This window comes from Cervus elaphus, chromosome 18, assembly GCF_910594005.1.
Source record: "Cervus elaphus chromosome 18, mCerEla1.1, whole genome shotgun sequence".
NCBI lineage: Eukaryota > Metazoa > Chordata > Mammalia > Artiodactyla > Cervidae > Cervus > Cervus elaphus.
Window position 1 is genome coordinate 69,131,119 of NC_057832.1, and position 15,729 is coordinate 69,146,847.

The following is a 15,729-nucleotide window of genomic DNA, read 5'->3' on the forward strand; positions in this document are numbered from 1 at the left end:
CACTCTCTTTTCCAGTTAAAAAATTTCAGTCCAAGGACTTGAGACTTCACCTGGTGAGTTGAAATTTGTTCTCAGAGAAATGTGTTAATAGGAGACAGTAACAAGTAGATAGATACTATATTCCATAAATTAGAAAATCAGCACAAACACATTCTAAATGAAACAAACAAAAGAGTTACAATCATGAAGGCAAATTCAAATTGGAAAGTTTCTTTCCAAACACATTCTAGTCTTTTCTATCAACTGCAGAATATTTAAGACCCCACACTCAATTACATCACAACATTGTTTATTATGTGAATTTTTTACAATACAAACAAAAAAATACAGAAATGCAATATATGAATACAGCTAAATGCAGAATGGTGACTTTTTTTTTCTTTTCAAGAGGCCATGATTCCCATTTCTAGTAAAATTAAAGAGACTGCACATAGGTAGAAATAGGTTGGTTGTTAGCTTCACAATTTTGCCTAGAAATGATCTATAAATGCATTTTCCCCCCTGCTATACTTACCATAAAGTGTAAAAAGGGAATTAAAGGAAAGTTTCCTTGTTGGTTCCTATCATATGAAAGATGCTATATTCTATTTTTTAGCAGGGCCAATATATGGAAAATACCTAAATTAAATGTTATTACAAAAATGAAGCAGTAATGAGATTCTGGCTAAAGAGGGTACTAAATGAGAATAATATATATTTAAAGAATTCAAAACAAACAAAAAAAAAGGTTGTTATAAAAAAGCTCTAGGTGCATTGTAAGCATATAGGTTTTTTTTTCCATGTGTATTTTTAAACAATGGAAGTGTCAAAAAATAGGGTCAACTGTGTTAGACTAAATTACATTATTGTATACGCTGCATTGAATGGAACCTCTGTATTATAATTATCATAAAGAAGCATAGTTTGCATCATATTATGGCAATTTATCCTCAATGAAACCTTTCAGAGTCCTTTTATTTTGGAATATCCTGTAAACAATCAAACCACCAGAACATGATTGTACAACAGTAAAATGTTTTCTTGCATTAAATTGAAGACATCTGTTTAATAAAAAAAAAGAAAATGTAGGAAAGGTACTTAGAGATGTTAGTTTCTAAGTACACAACAACCCTAGACAATTCAAGGCATCTTAATCTCCATCAAGAACAAAAAAATAATAATAATAATTTTTGTCATGCTGTTAAATCCATCATTAAGGATAAAACCGGTGCAAATTGGTCAAACGGATCCAACAAACACTGATGTCCAAGCTGGCATATTGGCAACTAATACGTAACTGGTGGTCAATAGAGGGTTTAAAAGATCTTCCCTTTCTTCTTGTTCTTTTCCAAGGTTCTAAATGAGTGAACGAAAACAATCAAAATGAGTAACTACTTTATAAACATAGATAACATATGATACCAATAGCTAAACCAACTACAACTGTGTTGGATTTTCAATTGTGTTACATTTTTATTTTAAAATTAGAAGATTTAGAAGTTAACAATAAGGACAATGCTAATCTATAATATTTTCTCGGACAAATATTTGACAAAATTCCAAGACAAACAGTAAGAAATATGACAAAAACCCATTTTTTACACAAAAAAATTTTTCCTAAAGGAAATAGTACAAATCAAAAAAGGTCAACTGACATCAAGTAAGGTATCCTTTTCTCCGACAGCCATCTGCATTCTGAAATGCTCTTTTTTCACAGATAAATTTTCATCTTTCTCAAGGGAAAAGTTAATAGACGCATAGTGTTACAGAACAAATGTGTAGACCTGAAAACGTTTAGCAGTGAGGGTAAACTGCAGAATCCTTACACGGATGCAACTTTTCAGTTTTAAATGGGACTAATGAGGAAAAGTACAAAGACCACCCGATTTTTGAGTAAATTAAGAGTGAGTAACTAGCTGCATTAGAAACTAGGTATCTAAAACTTTATCTTAATGAAATAATCCAACACAATAAAAATATACCTCTAAATGTAAAGAGAACATTGCAGCAATGCTCTCTGTTTGCCAAAAACTACACATAACCATTATGTCCAATATTTGACAGGAAGAGGTAAACAACTAATTATGGTGAGTCACCTGAAGAGAATGTTGTGAAGGTACTAAATTATAATTATGAAGATTATTAAGTCACGAAAATGTTTACAGTGGAAAAAATACTGTTATAATAGAGTGTATCAATCTATATAAAATATTCATCTGTGAAAATAATTTGTGCTTGGGATGTATGATAATGGACAATGTCTTAAAATATTAATGTTTTTAAAATAAATAGGAAAATAATTATTTAAAGCTAATACACATATTTCTTGGAAATCTGACATTAGATACCTTGAAGAGTTCTGTTGTTCTAAAATACGTTGTTGGGCTTCCCAGTTTGCTTTCTCATCTTCAAATTGACGACGTTTTTCCTCTAATTCTTTGTGCTGTGCTTCCAAATTCTTTTTCATTTGCTCATGGCGCCGTTGGAGCTAGTTCAGAACACAATACATAAAAGAAAACTGTCTGAGAAATCAGAAATACATTTCATCCGAGCAGTCTAATGTTAAAAGCTGAGCATTCAGTTCTTATGCTATAAATTCAGAGTACCACGTGGAAAGCACTGTCTAAAAGTCTTCTTTCTATAGGACTTACCACCCAAAATGCCAGTGACCAAAGAGAATAATCTTGGGAAACAAGGGGTTAAAAAAAAGTACAATAAGCTACAGTTGTGTAGCACTTTATAATGGGCATACTCATATCTTTATCATCTCATTATTCCTTACTCACAAACATGTAGGAAGCTGGGCAGAGGAGACACCACTGTTCCTACTCCTAGAGCAGCAAACAGTCACAGCTGCAGCGTCTATGTCACTTGTCCAAAGTCATTAGCTAAAAGCAGCGGAACCAAGATCTGAACCTGTCTCATAATTCCAAGTTTAAGAAAGCGAGACAAGTGAAAAGAAAGCAAATAGGTAAGAATATAAGAGTTACAAGATGAGGCGATAAGGTCCCTGGATTCTTATAAAGCAGTAGTTCTCAAATGTCAGTCTTCGTATGAACCACCTAAACGCTTGTTAAAAATAGAGAATCCTGGACCTAACCAGACATATTGGATTAGAATTTCTGGGTTTTTAAGTCTAGAAATCCACCCTTTCAACAAGCCCCCATGATTCTGAAACAGATAATTCTTTCTCTATTGAGAATTAATGCTGAAAAGAATGCTGGCTGAAAGATAAAAAACACGCATGCAAAGTAACTGCAGAAACAAAGAGTTTATCTAATGGTTCATGACATAGTCCATTTAGGCACTAGTCAATCCATTTCTGTGGAAAAAATTCAAGCAAAAAATAAACAAATAAATCTAACTAACTACATCAAATAACTTAACAACTATTTATTAAATAAAAACTTTCAGATGTCCAGGAATTATGTTCGTTAAAGACTGTATTACATCAATGAGTTAACATCTTGAATTTGGATTATAATTTTGCATACAATCTGTTTTCTTCGTTACTTCATAAACCCACAAAAAGTGACTTCATATTCATTTCTATTCCAAATATTTCATGCAGTTCCTACAAAACGAAACCATCTAAGATATATTTAAGCAAATATGAATCAAATTTGAAGTAACATCTTCCTGATGATAGCAAACACATTACTAAGAAAATATCAGAAAATAGGAACACAGGGAAATGCCTTTAGTTATTAAAAAGAGAAAATGGAAGGGAATTATATACACACAATCCAGCACAGTTACTTTTGAGGAAGAGAGAGAGGGATACACTAGGGGAGAGAAACACAGCTGCCTCAAATGAACTGATGCCTTCTTTTTTAAACGGGGCTGTAGGTTTACAAGTGTTCATCATTCTTTATCTGTACCTTTCTATCACATATACATTTTCTTTTGTGTTAACTGCATGTAGGTTAAAAGTGCAGGTCACAATCCTGTACTTTCTAGAAATTCTTAGGGTTAGATGTATTACATAGTTCAGAATTTTTCAGATTTCTGAAAGCCAATTCCACTTAGAAAGGTCTACTTACTATATTTACAAACCAACACCTGGGCTGTCTAAGGTAGCATCTATAATCAAACACATTCTTGATTTTTGCAGCAAAGTATATAAATATTCACATCAAGTGGGGGTAAAACTGTTAGTTCTGTTTCTGACTTTGCAGTTTTCAGAGCTTTTAAAGATTCGAAATTGTGGATACATGACTGTAGACTTGTCTAGGATTAAGAGCACAGTTAAGCGCATTAAAATAATGACTAAGTCATGCAGCACTGACGAAGTCAATTTATCTTTCCTCTCAAGTAAAAAATGGAAATGGGACAATAATATCCCACCTTGTAGGGCTGTGGTGTGGACTAAACATAATCTATGAAAGATGCTTAGTACTGTGCCTAATACACTGTGCTACAAGATATTAGCAGCTATGCCTCAAATAAATATATCTAGCACTTGAGAAAACAATATTATACAAGGTTAAATAGACTTCATATTTATATACTTATATGGCTCACAGAATTAGGGGAAACTTGGCTCACCTTGCTTTACAGTTTCTTTCAATGCTAATAAAGACTATTCTTCAAAGAGTAGTTAAGTGTTACAAAACTCTGTTTTCACCATTCACAGTAATCATAAAAACTCTCAAAGATTCTAAATCTACAGTATCATAATTGCTTATGACATTTACTCTTAGGAGGAGACCCTAAAATATGTCTGTTCTAAACGTAAATTCAACTCCTTTTAGATTTTCATCGAAACCTAAGTGTGGAAATAATGCACACTTGATTACTCCTGTTTTTATTTACTTTCTGATAGGGATTTTCCAGATTACTTATTAACTGGTGAAGGGGCAGAGACTCAAATGGATAGATTTAATAAAAACCTAATTAATAAAAAAAAAAATCTCCTAAATGTCATCTTAATAACAGGTACCCAAGATACTAGTTCTGCAGAATTGGCAATCTTAAACCTGGAGGAGCTATTCTATAGCCCCACTGAATTAAACACATATTATAAATGTAACAGTAGTGGAAGTAACTTTTTTTGTGATAAGAGATTACATGAAAAGCTCAGTAATTTAAGAGAAATCTAATGTGGAATAAAAACACTTCCTCAAAACTACTGAATACTCTGCATTCTGTCTACTCAATGGATTAGAGTACTTTTGTCGTAAAGTATGACTAAACATATATTTAGTCAAAGAAAGCTTATGTATTTTATGTAGTAATTAATTACAAAAGCAAAGAGACCAACTGTAAGATGTAACAAACTAAATCTGAGTCTCTTCTTAATGTTTAAATACAAATATTATTATATTAGTGGATCCACATTTATTCACTGAATTTTATTAAAAGTAATTTTTTAAGTATTTCATATTGTATGACTGATTCATGTTGATGTATGGCAGAAACACAATACTGTAAAGCAATTATCTTCCAATTAAACATTTTTTTAAAGTATTTCATATTAATATTTAAATATTTAAAGTATTTCATATTAATGTCATCCTACATATTTAAAAGTAATTTTCAGCACAATGATAATAAATCTATGCTGAGAAAACATCATACTGAAATTGCTGATTTGTGTTTACCTATAGTTTCTTCTACTGCTCTTGGACATCAAGCCAAATACTTATTCTATGCTGCTACTGCTGCTAAGTCACTTTAGTAGTGTCCGACTCTGTGCGACCCCATAGATGGCAGCCCACCAGGCTCCTCTGTCCCTGGGATTCTCCAGGCAAGAATACTGGAGTGGGTTGCCATTTCCTTCTCCATAGATTTTTGTGTTAAGTGTATATTTTCTCCATCTTTTATTTCTTATCACTTACAGATGGATATGTCTTCATGATCTTTTTGATTAATAGAAACTAAATATGTAGAGGGATTCTAAGGTGGTAGAACAGCTTGCTGGAATGCTTTGTCACGACCCTACTTGATTTTTGCAACAATGGAATTACACTGACACTAGGGTTACATAAGGCCCAACTCATTTACAAAAATCACATTCCTTCATTTCTTCCTCTTTGTCTGTAATTTATCACAGCATGCCCATAGTTTAATTAGGGTTCTTTCTTTCTCCATTCATATGCAAGTAAGTCTGGTCGATTATTACTATCCTACGGCTACTTTTTACTCTTGTATCTACCCAAAACTCTGTTACTTTCTTATACCGACTATATGGAAAGGCTTAAAATTTCATTTCTCATAATTTGTTAACTATAGCTAATAAAATTTACTTTCGATATTCTACTATGTCTTCCTACCAAGTATACTTATATCTAAACACATTATTAAAATATATATTATTGTACACATAATGCTTGCTTTCATTTCTCTTTTAAATTATATTAGCATATTGACTTCCCAGGTGGCTCAGAGGTAGACTCTGCCTGCCAATGCAGGAGTCAAGGAGATGCGGGTTCAATCCCTGGGTTAGGAAGCTCCCTTGGGGGAGGAAATAGCAACCCAGTCCAACATTCTCGTCTGGGAAACCCCACAGACAGAGGAGCCTGGCAGGCTACAATCCATGGGGTTGCAAAGAGTTCGACTGAACACACACACACATTAAATTTGCATATTACATGTGAAAAAAATCTATAGAATGGTTACATTATCTATGAATTTTATTTACATTATTTTGAAAAGGAGTATTTTGTCAAAGGTGAAAATATATGGTTAATTACCTCAGCTTCAGAGTCCTTCAGTTTTTGAACTTTTTCTTTGACCTTCATCTCAAACACCTGTTCCATCTCCATCTCCATCTTCTTCATTTTAGCTACATGTTCCCTTCTTTCTTCTTCCATTTGTGCAAGAGGGCTCCTATTATGAACATCAAAGACAATCTTTAAATGTCTAAAAATGAAAAGTGTAATACAAAACTCTGAAACAGTGATGAAAACAAATGAGCTGCTGTATGCCATTACTAAATTCTCTGCTTTCTGTTTTTTGAAAACAAGCTTCAAAATAAGCTTTTAATTATTCTGACACCACCTTAAATAACACAGAACACAGATTTGAAGTTTTATGTATGAACATATGAAAAAATTCTTCAGAAACTTTTAAAATTTATAAATATTTACAATCTAGAACTTCCTTCCATGAAGTTTCATAACTTGAAGCCTCCCTAAACCTAATGCATATCAAATCTAAAGAAAACACATAAAACAGACTATAGAAGGAAAATGGAAAAGACACATTCCCTAAATACATTCTCAAAAAGAAAAACTAGAAGAAAATTAATTTCTAAACAAAATTTTAATATGAAAAATGGTATTGAACTAATGGAGGAGGAGGAGGGAGGGAGGCAGAAAAAGAGAGTATCAGAAGCAAATGAATATCCTGACATTTCTGAAATGCCAGAAAACAGAAATTAAAAAGTAGTCCACTCTATTCAAGTTCACAGACTCAAATCTCTGCACAGTGTTTTCCAAAATTTTCTGTTGAAAAATACAAATATGCTTTATGTGAAGGTTAGTATACTTATACAGAAAAGAGAATGGCAAAGTATCAGTAACCTACTACAGTCCCAGAGAAGAAAGAAAAGTGGGCTCTGTGGCCTTCAGGATCTCTAAAAACCTATTCACGTACACTGGGACAGATTAAAAGAGGCAGGCCCTTGTCTTACTTTGTTGATAAAACACGTATATTATGCTTCCACAAAAACAAGCTTTGACCATTTAATTGCAAACCTAAATGAATAAAGTGGTTAAAAAAGTTAAATTATGGCTTAAAAACAAAATCAGGCTCTGTATTCCATCTATAACTTCAAGGCTAGTCACTCTGATCTTGATTTGACACACTCTGATTATGGTGACTTCTCTCCTTATGAGGCTGAATATTTCTGACCATCATAGCACTATTCTTCCCTATCAAGGAGGAGAACAAGAGACCGAGATGGAATATATTAAATTAACAACAGGACAGAAGAACACTGCCTACTGATTTTTCTTAGCAAAAAGAAAAGACAAAAATGTGATGTACCATTGTGACCAAGAGGATTTGTTTTTGCAATTAGTGTAAATTAGAACAAAATGTTACTTAACTAAAGGATATTTCTTCATCAAAAGAACAAACCTGCAGTATGTTTTAATAATTAAACAATTAATCAGGAGTTCTGAAAATGAAAATAAACCAAACATTAACTTAGGAGAATCAACATTCAAAAAGCTAGGTAAACTGGAATAAATTTTAAAGTGTAAATATCATTATTTCACTAAAAGCTGATATATTTATGGCAGGTATTTTTAATATAGGGGCCTCAAATCTCTTGGGCAGAGTGTCAATGAAGTCCTGAAATCACACAACAAACGTGTGTGCTTGTGTTGTGTGTTCACACAAGCATTTTTTCTAGTAAGGGTTCAAAGCTTTTGTTTGATTTCTATAAAGCTCACTTCTGCCCTTCCCCAAAACATTTTTAGACTCTAGGAAAAAAATATTCTTAAAAATGATTTTTGAATTGGCCATCTTAAATAACTGAATATGTTAAGCAATTTAAGATTATCCAACAACACTGATGCAACTCGAAAATATATTGTGAACATTAAATAAATTATAACACTAGAATTTAAAAAATAATTAAAATTCAGATGGAATTGTGATTTTAAAATTAAATATATATTCCCACTAATAATAACCTATCTATAAAATACTCTTTAATTTCATCCTTGGGAGGAATAAACCAATCCATATAAATGTAAAGAATCTGTAGTATACTTTGCACATGAAAAGGCTACCTACCACCTTACTAAGAGTGGAACACTGTCACCTAAATTATCATTTAAATAACTCTTGGAGGAAAACAGAAGATTGTAGAGCTTTGATGTTTTAAAATTTGTTTTTAAATATTAAAAATCTTTACATACTAAAACTGCTTATGTCTTTGGAAAAACAAATGAAATGTCTTCAAGTGTGCCATATCTAAAAGAATAAAAAGCAGAGACTTAGCACACATAAATGGAAAAGAAAAAGGTAACCCTCTCCAGTATTCTTGCCTGGGAAATCTCATGGACAGAAGAGCCTGGAGGGCTACAGTCCATGTGGTCACAGAAGTGGGACGTAACTTAGTGCCTAAACAACAACAAAACACACTTAGAATAAACCAAAATAAAAGTAGCAATTAAAAGCAAATCCACAGATTAAAGGGGCTCAGCTGGTAAAGAATCGACCTGCAATGCAGGAGACCTGGGTTCAATCCCTGGGTTGGGCTGATCCCCTGGAGAAGGGAAAGGCTACCCACTCCAGTATCGTGGCCTGGAGAATTCCATGGACTGTATAGTCTGTGGGGTCACAAACAGTCGGACACAACTGAGCGACTTTCACTTTCACGTTCCTAAAACAAAAGTTATGGCCAAATTTGTTGAAGATAGTTAATTTCTTTTCCAAATTCTGTTAATAATCCCTATACCAAATCATTATGAAAGTAAATATGCTATGCAACTATCTCCTGACAGTCTGTTCAAATTTCTAAACCTATTTACATATGCATACTTTCAAAGAGATGCTAAATATTTCACACTTGTACTTTCTGTCTTTCAGCCTTGTAAAAATACTTGCTTCCTAACCAAGAGTGATATTCCAGTATTATAAGAAAATGGTCACACATATAAGAAATTAACTTTTTGAAGACTCTTACCAGTCAAAATGATTTTATAAATCTGTTAAATTAATTAGCATCTCCATTCTAGTCATCTTTATTAAAGTGCTAGTTAGAAAACCGTAATACAAAAATGTGTTTATAATGTAGAAAACAGGAAAAAGGATAACTTTTTGTCATCACATTTTTTCAAATGAAACTTTATTAGATAGCTAGAAAAACCATTTTAATTATTTCATTGTCTACCCATTTTTTAATGAAAACGCTTGCTGCCACACATAAACAAGCTAAAGCTTATAAACTTAAGCTTGTCAGAGAAATTCAACGTAACTCAACCCAAAAAAAGACCCGGTAAAAGTTTTTTTAAAACACAGGTCAACATAACCTGAGCATCATATTAAATCCTCAAAGATGCAACTTAGCTTCTTTTAGGGATCTTTTCAAGGGGATCCTGAAAAACGACTTATCCTTTTCATGTGACCAATAACAGAATCACAGCAAAGACCACATTTAAGGCTGACCTAAGACCCTACTGTGGTTGTGTTATACGACCTACATTTTGGTCATATAAATGTATAAATGCTCAAATGTATTACATTTTGAGTATAACGAAAAGACAACCAAAGTTCATTTAAATTATATGTGGTCTTTCCTGAAGAACTCTTTAAGCAAGTACATTTACTACTTGTGCTTCTTGGTTTGGTGGTTTGGTAGATCACTAGGTATACAAACATGTAGCAATTGTCATTTTCCAAAAGAATTTCAGTTAAATTAAGGATTTCTAAGAGCAACAAAATTTTCAAACATTTTGGGAAACAATAGTTACCAACATCTTATTTTGCCAAGTGAGAGTGTTAAAACTAAACATAAATAAAATAATACCATATTTTCATGAAAGGACACATGAATAAAAGATGTAATTTAAAAAGGGGGGGGATTTCAGAAAACTGTCTTTATATATCTTTAGATCAATGAAAACTTTGTCATGTACCAAAAGAGTTACGAGGATTACCCTTTGAAAACCTGTATTTTCAGTTATTTCTATGAATTCAGTTATTGATAAAGATGGAAAAGGCTATAGAAAACAAAGATAAAATTAACATATGGGAAAAAGGTAACCACAACTTAACCATCTCAATAAAGCAAAACAAATATAGAAATAGAGGGAATCACACAAGTTTTTGGCTTCCCTGGGCATGTAAGTTATGTTTATACTATACTTTATTACATGTGCAATAGCATTATGTCTTAAAAAAACAATGTATGAAAAAGTAAAAGTGTTAGTCACTCGGTTGTATCCAACTCTTTGTGACCCATGGACTGTAGCCCACCAGGCTCCTCTGTGGAATTCTCCAGGCAAGAATACTGGAGTGGGTAACCATTCCCTTCTCCAGGAGACGTTCCCAACACACGGATCAAACCTGGGACTCCTGCAATGCAGGCAGATTCTTTACCATCTGAGCCACTAGGGAAGCCCATAAAGAACACTATTCCAATTTTCTATTGAGTAGCCAAGAGGAATTTGATGGCAATGAAATAATATGATTTTTTACTAAATAAATAATACCATTCCTGGAAGAATCGATGTATACTTACTTAGTAAGTTGCCCTTTATTCTTGTTATTATCAACTCCATTATAAGTCACAGCTGCCAGTTTTCTGCTCCGGTAGTTCTCATAGTGTACATTATTAGTGACATCTTTCAAGTCCTGCATATGTGTTCTGTCATAAATAAAAGACACATAAAGAATTTGCTTCTATTAAAAAAGCTTTGATGTAAATTCAAACTTTTAGCAAACCAAAAATTCAGACTTGAAACTTTTCAAGGAAGACACTTGTAAGACACTTCACTTACATGTAAGGGAGAGCAAGATACAATGAGCTAACTTGACATTAATGGAAATATAAGTTCCAAATTAAAGTTTAGAAGCCATAAATTCTCTCAAAGCAGTTACTAAAGAATGACATTGCTAGAGAAGAGTATTTACCTTTATAGTATATATTTTATTTTACTAGAGAAGGAAAGGTAGATTAGTTCCTACTGAAGTTCACAAACCTAAAAGAAGTTGCTTTCCCTAATATTTCCTTAATATTACTAATATTTGAGTTTTTATTCAGGTTAATATATAGGAATACACAGATTACACATCAAGTTGGCTTCAAACTGTGAAATTTTAATTTTGAATAAATTCCTGTTTATTCCAATTGTCCTGTAAATGTGGTATTTTGGTTAAATCAATGTCTGCTCATAGCAGACATTATCTATGATACATAAAATCAATATATAGGAGATACCCATACATGAAACAATTTTACCATTCCCTAGTGTTTCAAGATGCTAAAAGACTCCTGTGAGCTGCTTTACTGTATCCTTTACCAATGCAATGTTCTTGGATGTACATGGTGTGGCAGTACTCTGTATCATTTTATCTTCCTTTTTGCCATCATTCATTCCTGCACTTCTAATCCCCTATCTTTCATCTCCACCACTTTACCAAAACTCCCTTATGAGAGACAAACATAAAGGTGTTAGTCTGTTTTTATTCTGATAGCCAAGAAACATTTACTATTACTTTTCCCTTTTGTGATGGCCAATTACTATGATTCATTCTCTATGGGACATTTTTTTGCAGTTCTCTGATAGTTTACTCCTCCTATTTCTAAGACTGGGTTTTCCACAAGCCTCATTGTCCTTTATAACTCTGCCCTTTGATGAATATATGCCCCTTGATGAATATACACTTTCCATGGCCACTGGAGTTATCTAAAGCTCTATCCCTCTCTACTTCTGTCAAGTCAGACAGTTTCTTACTCCAAGCATACCCAAACTTCAAACTCTCAAACTTCAGAGTTCTTCCATTCTGCTTTGGGAGCTCTCCTGGCAGACTTGAAGTCAAGCCCCTCTAACCCAAGACCACCTTCTCCCTGGCTGCCAGTCTTTAATGGTACCAGTCTTTAATGGTACCAGTATATGTGATAGGTGACAGCATATAACCTCTTCAACTATACTGTAAACATCCCCTTTTACAAAAAACGTGCCATCACCTTTTGCATTCTTCACACAGAGCACATAATGGGCCCTGGAAAAAACTGATTTGGAGCTGAGATATGATAAACATTGCTGATTTTCTAGGACATATTACTGTTTTCAATTTCTCTACGTAGAGAATAATAAAAACAAATAACCATGCCAGTATAAAACAATCTTTTTGTAATTTTAAATATCATATATTACCTCATCAATGCATCATTAAAAAATCATTAAAGGACCTGAGTTAAAGTACTTAGTAGCTGAAATACAAGATATATAAAATAAGGTGGACTTATTAACTAGCCTTAAACTATTTTCATTAATGTCACTGAACACTTTAGATGAAAGATTTTTCCCTTTTACTAAAATAACCTTTTTTATGATTACTTGGTTCTGGTATTTTTCAGGTTATAAAAGTCTCTATTTCCACTTGATTAAAGATGTTTTACTTTACTCTTTTAAAAATCAACTCATTCTTCCACACTTAAAATAATTAGTAATATAGTTTTCTCCACAGTTTCTTGAATTTATCTTTTCCATTTCTAATTGCTGATACTATACCATTCTCTTCTCTCCTTTTGTTTTCCTTCTCTATTTGATTTTGGCACTGTCTATTGCCACATCCTGAAATTATTTTTATCAAGTTTTCCTCTTTTCCATTGTCTGCCTTGCTTTGCCTGCAACAGTCAGTTCTCTAAATTAGCAAAATGACACAGCTTTGAACTTGCGTCTTTCTTAGAAGCAACCACTACTTTAACCACACTGACTTTAACCTGCAGGATTTCACTTATTTGGAACTCACAGACATATGGAATATTGGTATTGATATTTCCTTCAAGTATTTATTAAATATCTACTAGTTGCCTTTATCATAAAGACATGAGCTAACATATACCTTACCTCTCCTCTGAACTTAGAAGGAAAAGCAATAAAGTAAAATATTCCTAAACTTATTTTCAAAGTGTATTTATCAAGGATGTTTCACATGTTTCAAAGACTATAAATGAAAAATTATGTTAAGAGGCAAAGCATCTAGCAGAAGTGTAAGTGAACATTTACACCTTAGGAAAGAAAAAACAAGTGTGCTAAAACAAATTTAACAAATAAACGAAATTTTTATTAAGCAGAATTGCGTAACCATCTACCTCAAGAAGTTGAAGACAATATCTTCACTCTACTTGACAAAAAAGTTAAGTAGGATCACTCCCAATCCCACATATAAACATCTGATGACTCTATTTATCTTAATCCATCTTAAGGCCAACTATTTTCATAAGTCCTTCTCTACCTGGTTCCGCTCCATGAAAATATACCACTTAATACTTACTCTGAGTTTCTTTAATACATGTAAACATACACAGCATATCTACTTGTATATATTATATATATAAATTATGTAATATCATGTAATTTTAGAATTTTTAATATTTCCACACATGTATGATTGTCTTGTTGCTTCCCTGTAAGAATGGTCCATTTGCTTGTAATGCCTGTATACTACGCAGTCCCACTCATCAGGGAGAAGGCTGCATACCTTCAAATGTTCAAAGTCTGGCTACTAACTAGCTTCCCTTTCTATAGTATTTTATGTACATAGGGAATTATTGATTGCATATATAAAAAACACATAAGACAAAGTTAAATATTATCATTGCTTCAAGCACTAGGTAAGTAGCATAGATTTAAAATTGAGAATAATAATAAAATCAGAGGGCATGCACTGGCAATTAATATTTATGAAACATTCTTTACATATATAAAATCATCAGATTATTAGTTCTTCTGAAGTCACATTTTCAAAATGGAAGAGAAAGCAAAGAGATTGTAATAGAACCTGAAGCGTTGTTTTCTCAAAACCAAGGAAGATGAACATCCTTTCATGTGCATTTGCTCTTCTCCCACTGTGTGAGGCCTGGCAACTGCTGTAGCTGAATTAACACCATCATCTACTTTCTATCAGAGTATCTAGTCATGAGTTCTTTTGAGAAAAATCAATTACACAGCAATCTCAATTTCAAAATTCACTCCCCTCTCTTGTATATTTCTTGAGGTAGCAGTTTGACTCAAATTTTCCCCTGCACTTTTAAGAATGATCTTGTTGTTCCATGATTTCCAATTATCATCAATATTCCTGTTACTTCCACATAGCTAAAGAAATTCTTGTATACTGGGAAAAATGGAGAGTAGTATAAAAATGAAGAGACATCAACCTAAGACGGACATCTAAAACTGGAGGCTGAAAAGAACAGTATGTATTGAGGGTCTGGAGAAGCAAGCATGATGAAAGAGGAAAAAAAGAGCAAAAGGGTATGAAATAGCATAAGGAAGGAATTTATCTCAACATGAAAACAATGAGGTTCATTTTGATCCTCTTTTTGTTCCTTATCTCTGGATCTTTTCAACTTTTTCTTCAGAATTTCCTCTCTGCTGTTAATTTTCTAATTCAGGTCCTGGTTCCTCTAATCAGAATTAACTCACTGTCCTGTTTTCACATGCTTTCCTTCTCTTTCATCAGATGTACAAGGTACAATTTAGGACTAATGTTTTTCCTAAAAACATTAGGAGAAAAAAAAATGCTCCACTCACCAGCTACTAAGCTCTGTATCTTTTAAATATTTGAAGTCCAGCTTCTGACCTAAAACTTAAGTCTTCTCTTCCAGTTTCCACGAGCTTTTCACATTAAAAAGGAGCAAAAGCCTATTCCTGTCTACTTCCATATTTCTTTCAGTATTAAACCACAACACAAAGTACAATGATTGAAAGACCCACTTTCCTATATATCTCTAGTCACACAGCCTGTTTTGTATTTTTCCTCTAGAGTTTAAAACCTTGGCAAAGTAATCCAAATTTGTCTCTAGGCAGTGCTTGCTCCAGTGCTAGAATGAAGATACCAATTTAAATTAGATAAATTTATAGAAAACAAAAAACTAAATCTGAGACTAATTTTATTTAGGGAAAGAAAAATTTGTGTTATTTTCATCACTGCTTACACTTACCTTATCAACATATTTCTTAGAATTGTAAAATCACAATGTTCACCGTTTTCAACTACAAAAAAAAAAATCAGACCATATGTATTACTTCCACTAAACCCATTCTTTTCAAAGGAAACTGG

The 15,729-nt window shown here is 32.9% G+C and overlaps 1 protein-coding gene across 3 annotated transcripts in view; it reads right to left on the reverse strand.

Moving 5' to 3' along the window:
* Positions 1-272: 272 nt before the first annotated feature.
* Positions 273-15,729, reverse strand: part of SEPTIN7 (septin 7) — a 92,395-nt gene continuing 76,938 nt past the window's right edge. For all 3 annotated transcript variants that reach the window (XM_043871639.1, XM_043871638.1, XM_043871640.1), the window contains 5 exons: positions 15,611-15,662; positions 11,180-11,305; positions 6,675-6,810; positions 2,328-2,467; positions 273-1,335 (listed from right to left, as the gene is read on the reverse strand). In XM_043871639.1, coding sequence (XP_043727574.1) covers positions 1,296-1,335; positions 2,328-2,467; positions 6,675-6,810; positions 11,180-11,305; positions 15,611-15,662 — 494 coding nt within the window. In that variant the 3' untranslated portion in view covers positions 273-1,295. The remainder of the gene's footprint in view (positions 1,336-2,327; positions 2,468-6,674; positions 6,811-11,179; positions 11,306-15,610; positions 15,663-15,729) is intronic.